At 52.8% G+C, this 11,569-nt stretch overlaps 1 protein-coding gene across 1 annotated transcript in view; it reads right to left on the bottom strand.

Annotated features, from left to right (window-relative positions):
- Positions 1–11,569, bottom strand: part of DRC7 (dynein regulatory complex subunit 7) — a 31,532-nt gene that overhangs the window by 2,343 nt on the left and 17,620 nt on the right. The window contains exons 6-15 of the mRNA XM_006908793.2: positions 11,164–11,322; positions 10,011–10,229; positions 7,559–7,687; positions 5,339–5,411; positions 4,296–4,424; positions 3,980–4,108; positions 2,682–2,902; positions 1,702–1,917; positions 1,013–1,123; positions 821–931 (exon numbers count right to left, since the gene is read on the bottom strand). Coding sequence (XP_006908855.1) covers positions 821–931; positions 1,013–1,123; positions 1,702–1,917; positions 2,682–2,902; positions 3,980–4,108; positions 4,296–4,424; positions 5,339–5,411; positions 7,559–7,687; positions 10,011–10,229; positions 11,164–11,322 — 1,497 coding nt within the window. The remainder of the gene's footprint in view (positions 1–820; positions 932–1,012; positions 1,124–1,701; positions 1,918–2,681; positions 2,903–3,979; positions 4,109–4,295; positions 4,425–5,338; positions 5,412–7,558; positions 7,688–10,010; positions 10,230–11,163; positions 11,323–11,569) is intronic.

Here is an 11,569-nt window from a genome sequence, read left to right as displayed (position 1 = left end):
ACCTCTGGGGATGAGGCTTCAGAGGGGGCCTCTGTACTGTCTCTTGTACCTGCGGTTATTGGTAACAGCCAACTCTGTGACTTACATGAATTTGTGTCTCTACATATACCTAATGCTCAGCATATACCTAATGCTCAGTAGATATTTGCTCAGTAACTGGTCATAAATGGTCATTATTAATGATGTTAAATCAAAAACTGCCAGTAACTCTCTTCCTTTTTCTCTTTCACCCCGGGGCCTTATGTCTTGCGTTTACAGATAGGGGCCAATGAAGTTAGAGATGCGGGGGGGGTGAGTGACCATCCCTGGGAGTCTGAGAACCAGTCATCTGAGGCCCTCTGTCCTGTCTCTCCGACCTCAAACTATTTTTAGAAATCTCCACTTGGTCGGTGAAGGAGATTTAGAAGCTGGCCTGGAAACCAAGCTGGGCCTTGCAACCCGAGGGTACAACCTGAACATCCTGTGCTACGGGGGCTGGAGAACTCAGGCCTGTGGCCAGAGTTGGCTTGCTGGAGCTACAGGCCAGGTCTTGACCTCAAGGGGAGCCCCAGGTGAAGGTGGGCGTCCAATTTTCATCCGTTCCTCATACTGTAGTGGCTTTGGCTTGGCCACAGCCCCTGGAGGTTGGGGAGACCTGGCCTGGATCCTCTTCAGGATCAAATAGAAACGGTGAGCTTAGCAGTAGGAATGACCATGATGGTTTCAATAACTTCATCCTCTGTAAAGGGGCCTTCCCAGCAGCATCCCTAATTATCTCATCACCCTGGAGGCCAGGGAGGTCCAGCAGTAGTCAGGGCCTGGACCAGAAAGAGAGGCTCACCATGGCCTCCCGATACTCCTTGCTCTTCTCATTGCGCTTGGTGTCATAGATGGAGATGGTCAGTGTGTGTGCCTCCTCCTCTTCTTCTCGAAGCTTCAGGATTTCCAGCACCTGAATTGGAAAGTGGGGGAGGGCATGGCTAAGACCCCCCCTCTGCCCTTGCCACCCGCCCGCTCTCCCAGAGGACCGTACCTCCAGCTCCGACTCCCAGGCCTGATGTTTGGACAACTTCTCCTCATTCTTCAGCTGCATCATAGCCTCGTACTGGTAGAGAAGCTTCTTGGTGTGCTCCATGGGCTCCACCTTGAACAACAACCACAGTGACACACAGAGGCCGCCATGGCCAGGGTCATGGGCAGACTCTGGAGCCAGACTTCTTGGGTTCAAATCTTCCCCTGCCATTTTCTAGCTGTGTGACCCAAGCAAGTTGCTTAACCTCTCTGGACCTCAGTTTCCTCATCTATAAAAACACATAATATTTGAAGAGAAACTAGAAACTCAGAAGAAAGTGCCAGGAAAGTGAGAATTTGAACTAGGAAAGTCAGCCCAGTGGAGGTGAGGGGATCTTCTCTTATTCCAGTGCTGGTCCCAAGATCTGGGGTCTGCTCTGCCCGGGGCTGGGGTACGGACGAAACAGAGCCCTCCTCCCCTGCTAGGCTGTCTTTCTTGGTGGAAAAGGGGAAGATTTTCAGAGGAGCTGCAAAGAGAATGGTCCCAGGGTGGGAGCTCTTGATTTCCCCAAGGGGCAGAGATGAACTTCCGGGCTGGGAACCAGGCGTTTCTACTCCAGTTCTCCCAAGTTGCAGGGATGGGGCAGAAGGCTCCAGTTTCTTCTCACCCCACCGGCCCGCCACCGCTGCCCGCCACGCCCCCAGGCCCACCTCGAAGCTGATACACATGTCCGGCGTCATGATGATCTTGTTGCCTTTGTTGTCCACCTCGGTGCGCCGCAGGAACTCGCGCTTGGAGGCCGTGATGTGGTCATCGCGGCAGTGGTAGCGCAGCTGGATGCGCTCCTCCGGGATCAGAAACACGCGCTCCGCCACGTCCTCATCCGCAGGCTTTGCTGGGTTGCGGAATAACCGCTCTGTGATTTTCTGGAAGGCCAGAACATGCATAGGATGGGTGCTGCGGGAAAGGGGATTTCTGTGCCTTCCCTGAGGGCAGGAGCAAAGACCACTCAGGGACACAGGGGCCTGGGGTCATTGGGGAGGTTCATGTGGAGCAGTCCCTCCTAGCTAGACAGTGGCTCTCATGAACCCCCCAGTTTCTCAGTGCCCAGCCAGTCTAGCCCTGTGTGGTGCCGGATTTCTTCTCTAGCTCCCTCCACCAGACTGCTTGCTCACCTCCAGAGATGGGGAGCTCACCACCTCTCTAGACAGCCCTTACTGCTAGAAAGAGTTTCTTTGGTATGTAACCATTAAACACAGTTGTCAAGTAATTTGTAATGACATGGAAGAAAAAATGCACAATTTAATGTCAAGTGGGTGATATAGGGATTCTACCTACACACACACACACACACACACACACACACACAACCTCAATTAAGTTAGAAAAAACTCAAACAGAACCTATATTATATAGCAATATCAGCAAGATGCCATGCTTTTCTCTTTATATTGTTCATTTTTTCCTAAGTGTCTAGTCATAAGTGTGTACTTTTCATAATAGTAAGGGAATAATAACTCTGGCCCAGTGGGGAGCAGCACGCTCTGACACTAGACAGCCCCAGGAGCTTGCCTATGGTAAACAGAAAAGGTTGCTTGGGAAGGGTGCCACTCCAGAGTCGGGGCTGTCCCCGCCCTGGGGTAACCCTGGCCTACCAGAGCAGGGGAATCCAGGCCCAGAGAATGCTTACCACCATGGGCCGGGGGTTTGACTCTGCGCTGCTCATGGCCAACTTCTTGACCCTGGGCCCAAAATTGACATGGCGGTAAGAGAGGAAGTCGGCTCTCCCTTGATAGTGCTCGGTCATCGTCTTGGGCGTCTCTTCCCGCTTTATCAGGCCATCCACACGGGCCCTTTCGTAAAACTCCATGACACGGTCCATCTCAGGTTGCATGGATACGTATGAGTGCACTGCGGTGGGAGGCGGGGAGCCGGGGAGACAGGAGTGAGCACCTTGGCCACTGGCTCAATAAGCCAACCCCTGGAACCCAGACCCCAGGGAGAGGCATGCGTCCATGAATGCTCATGGATGAGCATTAGGTGTGTAACTGATCCCCCACTGCTGGGTATTTAGACTGTTTCCAACCTTTCTGTTATTATCAACAGTACCATGATGAACATGTACATCATACATTTTTTAACTCTTGCCCATTATTTGCTCAGGACAAATTTTCAGCAATAAAACTGGTCAAAATAAAATGAAATATGTATGCTGGTCAAAAGCATAAATATTTTAAGGTTGTTATTATTTTAACCAACTTCCTTCCAGAAAAATTGTACCAATTTGCAATCCTACCTGCAGTAACAGCAAGCGTCGATCTGCTGCTTTGCACACTTGCTCGCTCCCTATGGGACCATTATTGTCATCTTTGATAACATGAAGGTTATAAGATGGTCCCTTAGTGATTTAGTTTTATTTATTTATTTTAACCACCAAGTGAGATTGATCTTTTTATTTATTTATTTATTTATTTATTTATTTATTTATTTATTTATTTATTGGATGACATATTGAGCCTCTGTTCTCTTTTGTGACCTCTTGGTGAGGATCATTGATTCACTCCCAAAACATGTCCTTCCTTCCTTTCCCAGGCTCCTGGGCTCATGGCCATGTCCCCACCCTCTGCCCTCTGCATTGTCCTTGTGGGAGCGTTTGTCGGTTTTATTGCTCAGCATCCTGACCTCCTATTAACGTGGCCCTCACTGTATGCAAGGTCCCGAATACAAAATGGGCATGTGGCCCTGGCTTTGACTTTCCTGGAGGAACATTTGTCATGTTTCCTTGGATTTCCTGCGCTTCCCCTGACCTCCCACGTCTAATTTGCTTAGGGAGGCAGGGGTGGTTTCTGTTGCTTGACACCTATGAACCCTGTTAATACACAGATACTGGTTCCTCTCACCACAAACCAGCCACATGGAGGCTGCTCTAAGGAGCATGTAAGGCCCCATCCAGGGACCCCAGCTGGCCCAGCAAAGGAGTCCACTCACCACGCAGAGCCTGGGGGTGGCCTGGTTTGAAGTAGTCGATGTTCAGGCCTGTGATCTTGTTTATGTGCTTCAGCTCTAACATGTCTTCCCGGTTCTGGTACCACTCCTTTATCTCCAAAATCTTGGTACCTGTGGGGCCGATCCATGCTGGCTGTAGTCACACCAGCTGCCCCGGCCTCCATCCCACCCTTCCCAGCCACACAGAGACCAGCAGGGCCCACACTCACACCGAGAGTGTCAGTGACATGCCCAAGGTCGCATAGAATGTTGGGGGACCCAGCTTTCCTGCTCCCCAAGGCCTGCCTGGCTCCCTTACATTCTAAGTCCTCATAGGTGCTGAGGCGGCACACAAGGCCGTTGCTGTTCAGGTAGGGGCTCCACTTCTCCACCTTGGCCTTCCTGTACTGAATCACCTTCTTCCCATTTGGGCAGCGGGTCTCGAACGCTGTGGATACAGAATGTGCTGGGGTGAGGGACCTCACCAGATCAGAGTAAGGGAGGGCCAGCCCCACTCAGCCACTCATCCAGCCACTGTCCACTGCACTGTCTGCTAAGCTCCTCCAGGCCCGCAAGCCTGCTCAAGGGAGGCAGAGGAGAATGGACACCAGGGGTGGCCCCTGCCCTGGAGGAGTTCTCAGGTTTCAGTCTTACCAGAGGACCCAGGCCCTTCCCCATCCCCCACTCCCCGCTTTTTTTTGCTTTTGCTAGTGCAGGTCTCTGCCAGCAACACCATCTCCTCCTGCCCTAACTCGCCTGGCTTCTTCTGATGTATCAAAACTTAGCTCAGACGACCCCTCCTCCTAGAAGCCCTTTCTGCCCACCCAGCCCCCCGCCTCCAACCTCTGGGCTGGGCTGAGTACTCTTCCCTTGGGTTCCCATGACACCTTCTCTGGCCTTTCCCACCCTGTTGGAATGACCTATGGCCTATACCCAATGCATGGGCCTAGGCACTCCCAGAGGGGAGCCTCAACAGCCAGCGGATGTTGGCATGGGCATAAGCACCCCGGTCCTCCTGCTTTCTCTGCCTGCCCCTCCCCGGTCCTGATGTCTCCCCTCTCCTGCGCCATCTGGGGAGGAGAAGGGTGAAGGACGGGAATAGCTATGTCCTGGTCCTCAGTCCTCCATCGCCTCCCGCTCTCCATCATCCAGCCTGTGTTAACGGAGACCGGTGTCAGGCCCTTGGCCGCAGAGCTGAGTGTGTGCCAGGAAGGAAGGATGAAGAAGGGGTAGTGGAAAGCAGGAAGGGTGTACATGAGGGGCTGGCGTGGCCTCTGCTGGCGTCCCCCTGCCTACTGTTGCTGCAGATCATCCCAGGAACCCAGGTCCTGGGGAGGGGGAGTGAACACAACATGGACTTACCTTCCGGGGAGATCTCGATCTGCTCCACCCACGAGTGTGGCATGTCGAAGCTCTTATCCTCCTCCTCCTTGCCCTGTTGGGAGAGGCAGGAGTGGGGTGGGCTGGTTTTGGTCAGGGCTGGGCCTTGGAAGAGAAGTCATGGACAGACCCTCTGTCTTACTTCTCAGGGACGAGCCAGGGTGGCTTGCCAGCTTCTTTAGGGGAGCCAGAGGTCATGGACAGTTTTGAGCTGGCCTGGCGTGATCCAAGATAGGGAGGAAGTGGAGGATTCTGTTCCTGGCCAGCTGGGGCCCCTCTGGTACCCCCTGGCTGGGACAGCAGCACCCCTGCCCTGCATGCCAGTCTTTCCCCTCGGTCGGCAGAGGCGCCAGGCACAGCCACAGGCCTTTGGTTAAGAGAGGGGTATCTAGATTCAGGTGGACCCAAGTGTCACCCTTCATTCAACACCAGCCAAGGGGTCCTGGGCACGTCCCTTCACCACTCTGAGACTCAGTTTCCTAACTGTAAACTGGGACCCCCAAGAGAGTTAAGAGTTAGAAGGTGCATAAAGGGTTGGGGACACTGCTTGGCTGACATTATTGGTTTGTTTGTTTTTTTTTCTCTTCACACCTTAGTTTTCCCATCTGTAAAATAAGGCCTGGCCTACACAAATGGTCCTCAAACTAGGTAACCACAGAAACTTGAATAAAATTTTCTCAATTTAAAACTTTTCTCCCACAAACAATGCTCAGACCTCTGCCCCCCACCCATCTAATCAGTCCACCTCTCGAGGCCAGCAGGTGGCCTGTGGCCAGATTCTACTGCACAGGGGAGGCTCTGGTCACCAGATTGGAGGGTCGCGAGAATGCCCAATGCAGTTTCCAGGCCTGTCTACACTGCTGTGCCTCGCATGTCCGCAGAGCTGGGTGTGTGTGCCAGGAAGGAAGGACGAAGAGGGGGGTTTCGTTTTGTCCTCAAGCAGGACCAGGAGGTAGGTAGGACGGATCTGCTGTCGAGAACCCAGACTTGGGAGCCAGGCCGTCAAATCTCAGCTCTGTCACTTACTGGCTGTGTAACTTTGAGTAAGTTACTTCACCCCTCAGTGTGTAAGTCTTTCTGTCTGTAAAATGAGACGATGACAATGGATGACAATCCCAATACCTACCTCACCGGGTGGTTGTGAAGATTTAGACAAGTTAATTCAGGTTAAGCACCTGTGGGCACTTAGTGAGGGTACTTAATGAGTGTTACCCATTGTGTCTTAACCCCTACTTCTGAATGTGACTATAGTTGGAGATAGAATCTTTAAAGAGGTAATTAAGTTAAAAATGAGGTCCCTAGGGTGGCTCTAATCCGTAATGACTAGTGTTTGTAGAAGGATATTTGGACACACAGACACAGGGAAGACCATGGGTGAGGACACAGAGAAGACGGCCACCCGCAAGCCCAGGAGAGAGGCCTCAGGAGAAGCTAACCCTGCTGACACCTGATCTTGGACTTCCAGCCTCCGGAACTGTGAGAAAATGAATTTCTATTGTTTAAGCCACCCAGTCTGTTGTCTTTGTTATGGCAACTCTAGCAAATGAATGTACCTATTATTATTTCTATGACCCTACTCCCCCATTCTACATACAGACAATGAAACTAAAGCTTCCAGAAATTAGGAAGTTTGTCCAAGGTGGCACAGCCGATACCTAAGGTCTCTGGGCCGCTGACCTGCAAGCATAAGGCTTCAAGCAGACCTGCCTGGAAGGCCCCTGACTACAGATCAGAGAAGGGATGAGTTGGAGAAGGCCCTAGGTCGATGACCATTAAAAGGGCTGATAGGATGGACAAGAAAGGCCTGGAAGTGCTTGGGGGGATCCTAGTGGCTATGCAGAAAGGCCCGGAATGAGGAGTGACTGGTCCTGGGCTCTCTGGGCCTTGTGGAGAGAGGTCTTAGCACCCTGCTCTACGGGGCAAACTGTGACAGGATAGACTGTGTGGGGGTCAGGAGGCCTGAATGCAAGTCCCAACCCTCCTCTACCCAACTGGGGGGTCCTGGGCAGGTCGCTGGACCTGTCTGGGCCTCAGTTTGCCCATCTATAAAATGCGGGCCTGGTCCAGGCCCTCTGCTTTGAGGAATCTGTAATCGGTCTACCTGGACTGTCCCCTCCCATGCATATGAATGCCGGTGGAGACATTTGTCAGGTGAAGCCTCACCACTCCCACTCCCCAGCCCTACAGCTAGCCGAGACTCACCAGATTTTCTATGTCATCGTCATCATTCAGGCCATCGTCGTCTTCCTCTGTCATGGCCAGGTGAGACTTATCAGTCCCCAAGAGCAGGTACTCCCACCTCACAGGGTCTCCCAGGTCAAAGACCAAGTCCTGATGGGGGAGGGGATGAGCTGAGCACACGCCGCCACCACCGTGTCCCCTCCTGCCCCATGGGGCAGTGAGGAACAGCTGCTCCCAGAGCGGAGAAGGGCCCAGGCCTCAGAGGAGCAGAACGTCAGCTCCGAGCAGCCTCTGTGAGTCCACGCCCACCTTCCTCATTTCAACAGGGAAACTGAGGCCTCGAGGGGGGAACTTCCTTCCTGTTGCCCAATCTCCCTATGAAGAAATCCCACTGTTAGTCTCTGTGAGAGACTTGGAAACCCTGGCCTGAAGTAAGCCTGCGTATGGAAGTCTTTCTGCACTGTCTGGGGGGTGGGAGAGGGGCGAGTATCCCAGGCAGTGTTTATGGCAAAGGCAAACCAGTGAGATTTTCTGGGAGGCGGAGATGGCACGTTTGAAAAAAGGTGTGTATGCACGCCAGGGAGAAGGGAGCTAGGCAGGCACACGTGGAATTGAGCGGAAGATGCAGGCAGGGATTTCTGCTTCACCGTGGGGGTCCTCCAGCTCTAGGTGCACCTGCCAGATAACTCCCAGCAGGTGGGGAACACCCCGCATCCCAGTCTACCTCCTTAGGGCAGCACGCCATCCCCGGAATGAATGTACCAATAGGAGGGCAAAGCCTTAAGAACAGTTCGACATGGAGCTGTCCTGCAGCCAGCCTGACCCTAGTCCCCACTGTCACGTATGAGTCCTGGAGTGCTCCTGAGTGCTTTTCTACACCACCTGGGTGGGGAGCAGAGAGGGACGTGATGGAGGAGAATGCAACAGTGATTGCGGGTAGTCAGGGCTTCATGAAGAGGAATTGAATTGTACGGATGTTTGCATTGCTTTAAATCATGTCCCCCATTCTGCCACTTTTGTAAGTAGTAAGCAGTAGTTAGATGTTTTACTACTTAAATCTCCATTTCTATAAGAAAAGCATAACTGAATGGACAATACCATATCTCCGTGGGGCCTCAGCACCGCTCCCCGGCCCCGATGCCATTTCGAGCTTCTTTAAAGGAACAAAGCAGCGGCCCCCACCCCTGCTCATTTGGCAGTAGAAGCGACAGCCAGTGCCATGATCTCTTTCTCCATGCCCTCACTTGGTGACACGGTTCTGTCCCTCTGGCCTCACTTTCTCACCAGGCCACCCTTCCATTTTCATCTCATAACTTCTATCATCCCTGCTGTAGATGTTTGTCTGGCACTGGTGCAGGGCATGCTGGGAGGGGAGGCTGAGGACAGGACCTTCAGCCCGGAAAAGGGGCAAAGGAGGGCTGTAGCAGCCTCTCAAGGTCATTATTCTTCAGTGGGCACTGACCAGCATGGCTGTTACGAGCTTGGGCTCTGAGGGAGGGCAGTCTCGGCTCTGCCCCATCTGGGTGGTAGGGGAGAATTTCCTTCTATAAAATGAGAGTAACAATAGCTGACGTTATTGAACGGCCAGGGACTGAGTCTAACTAAGCACCTACTAAGTGTTATTTCCCACAACCCAGTGAGGTTGGTGAGAGCCAAGCAATGCTGGAATCCGCAACTAAGGGCGGCTGGTGGAGCGCGGAGGTGTTCCTCCTTCATCGAAGGCAGATGAGGCGCCTCCACCTTGGGACAGCCGACTTGAGCACAGAGCAGCTGACACCGGCGTGCACACGCATCGATTCTGCCCATTTCCCATAGGGGGCGACAGCAGTCGCTTGGACAGGGCCACTTTGGAATAGGAGGAAAGGACCCAGGATCTACCTCTGGGAAAGGAAACTGGCCCGGTCGGAGACGGAGGAACTTGGAAACAACAAAAGAGCACAAAACGTAGTGCCTGGAGCCTGTCTCTCTCTTGATTAGTGTACAGCTCGATGAATTTCCATAAATTGGATGCACTGTGGTTCCTGCACCCAGATCAAGAAATAGAACATTGCCCACACCCCCAGAAAGTCCACTTGTGTCTAGTTAGGACCTCCCCCCATAGTGTGTGCACATATTTTTAACTTATGTAAGTGGCTCTGGGTTATATATATATGTTTACATATATATATATAAATTTATGAAAATTCATTGAGCCGTACGCTTAGGATGAGTGTACTTTTCTGCATGTATGTTGCATTTCAATACAACGTTTTAAAAAAATCATTTACAGAAACTAACAATCCACATTTTATAAGGGTGCACAAATTGAAAGAGAGACAATAATCATATCAGGATGGTTACTTATGGGCAGAGGACTGGGCTATGGGGACTCAGCTGAAGCCCTCATGGCCTGGTAGCCAGCTCTCCCCACAGGTCGCCCCCCCCTTTTCCTCCAGCTATAGTTGCCACACCCGCCCAGGCCCCGGCCTGGCACCTTGCAGCAGTTCCAACAGTCCTGCATGTTGACCCAGTAGTTCTTGTGGTTCCAGAGACTCTCGATGCCGAGGAAGTGGTCGTCCTGGGTGCTGTAGCTGCGTGCCGTGAACGGATCGATGAAAAAGCTCTCGGGCACCTCACGCTTCCCTGACAACACCAGCACCCAGGAGTGCACCCGTAAGCCGTACAGAGGGTCCATCTTTGCATTCTCCATCTCCTGCCCAGGAAAGGTGGGTGATCATGGGCCAGGTAGGTGGGAAGGGGGCGTCAGGTTCTCAAGCATCTTCCCGGGGCCTGGGGAACCAGCAGGAGAGCTGAATTCTGCCAGACTGTACATTGGCTGGCAGAGCGACCTAGAGGACATCACCCCACTGCTCGGCCCATTTTCTGATCGATAAAATGGGAGGGACTGACTCAATCTGTGGCTCAAAAACTGAGCCCTTTGGAGCGTGAGGGTATCTGGGATTTACTGGCCTTCCATGTTGTGATTCTGGGTGAGATTTCATCCCAAGAAATGTAGTGGGACACTGTATGGCTTCCTAGTTTGCCTCCTCTGGGAGAAGAGCGACTGAGTCATGTTTGTTATTGTATCCCCAGCGCCTGGACCAGAGGAGACACTGAGCAAATACTACGCGGAAGGAAAGGAAAGAAGGGAGGGAAGGAAAGAGAGTGGGAGGGAGGATGGGAGTGTGGATGGCTAGAAGGAATGCTGGGAGGATGAAGAGACAGAAGGAAGGAGAAATGGGAGGAAGGGTGGGTGGATGGGTAGATGAATGGATCGACGGGCGGAGAGATGGAAGGACTGATGGAAGGAGGGCCGGGAGGACAGTTGGGAGGACAGATGGGAGAGTGTGTGTAGCTAGGTCTTCGGGGAGACCCTGGAATGAAGAGAACCTCAGCACTGCCCGGCCTAAAACGGGCTCTCTGAGCTCTCTGGCCTTAGAAATCTGTCACCAGAAGCTGGCTGTCCACCCGTGGGAGATTCCCACATGGCCAGGCAGGGGTGGGGATGGTCGAGGGATGGAGGAGGGCATTTGGACCTTGGGGTCCATAAACACATCCCTTCCATGATGAGTGTCTGCTTCCCAGCCCTAGAAGCCCCACCTCGAGGGCTGAGCTCAGAGGATGAGGATGGAGGCAGGTGGACCTACCTTGAGGTGAGCCTCCTCCTCCTTCAGCTGCCTCTTCTCCTCAGCTCTGATCTCCTCCTGCTTCTTCATCTCCTGCTCCTGCTCAAACCTGCTGCTCAGATCCCTGGGGGGTTTGATCGAGTACTTCTTAGGTGGTGCCATTTCCTTCTCCTCGACTGCCTGTCACCCAGAAAGAGAGGAAGGACCAGCAGCTGTGAATCTCTGCCCCTCAGACCAGGAGGTCACAGCTGCTCCTGCAGCCTGTGGGCTTTCTGGCCCTCTGCGCAGAGAGAGCCTCAGGTACCGACTAACCTCAGGCCCGTCTGTGAATTGGAATGAGAATAATAACAGCTTCCTTCCCAGGCTTGTTCTGGGAAGTAAAGGCAAGAAAATGCCCAGGTGAGATGCCCGTCAGGTGTGATTTTTC

The sequence above is a fragment of the Pteropus alecto genome, unplaced genomic scaffold (assembly GCF_000325575.1).
Source record: "Pteropus alecto unplaced genomic scaffold, ASM32557v1 scaffold123, whole genome shotgun sequence".
In the NCBI taxonomy this organism is placed as follows: Eukaryota; Metazoa; Chordata; class Mammalia; order Chiroptera; family Pteropodidae; genus Pteropus; species Pteropus alecto.
Note: the sequence above shows the minus strand (reverse complement) of the source record. Positions and strands in the feature narration are given on the sequence as shown.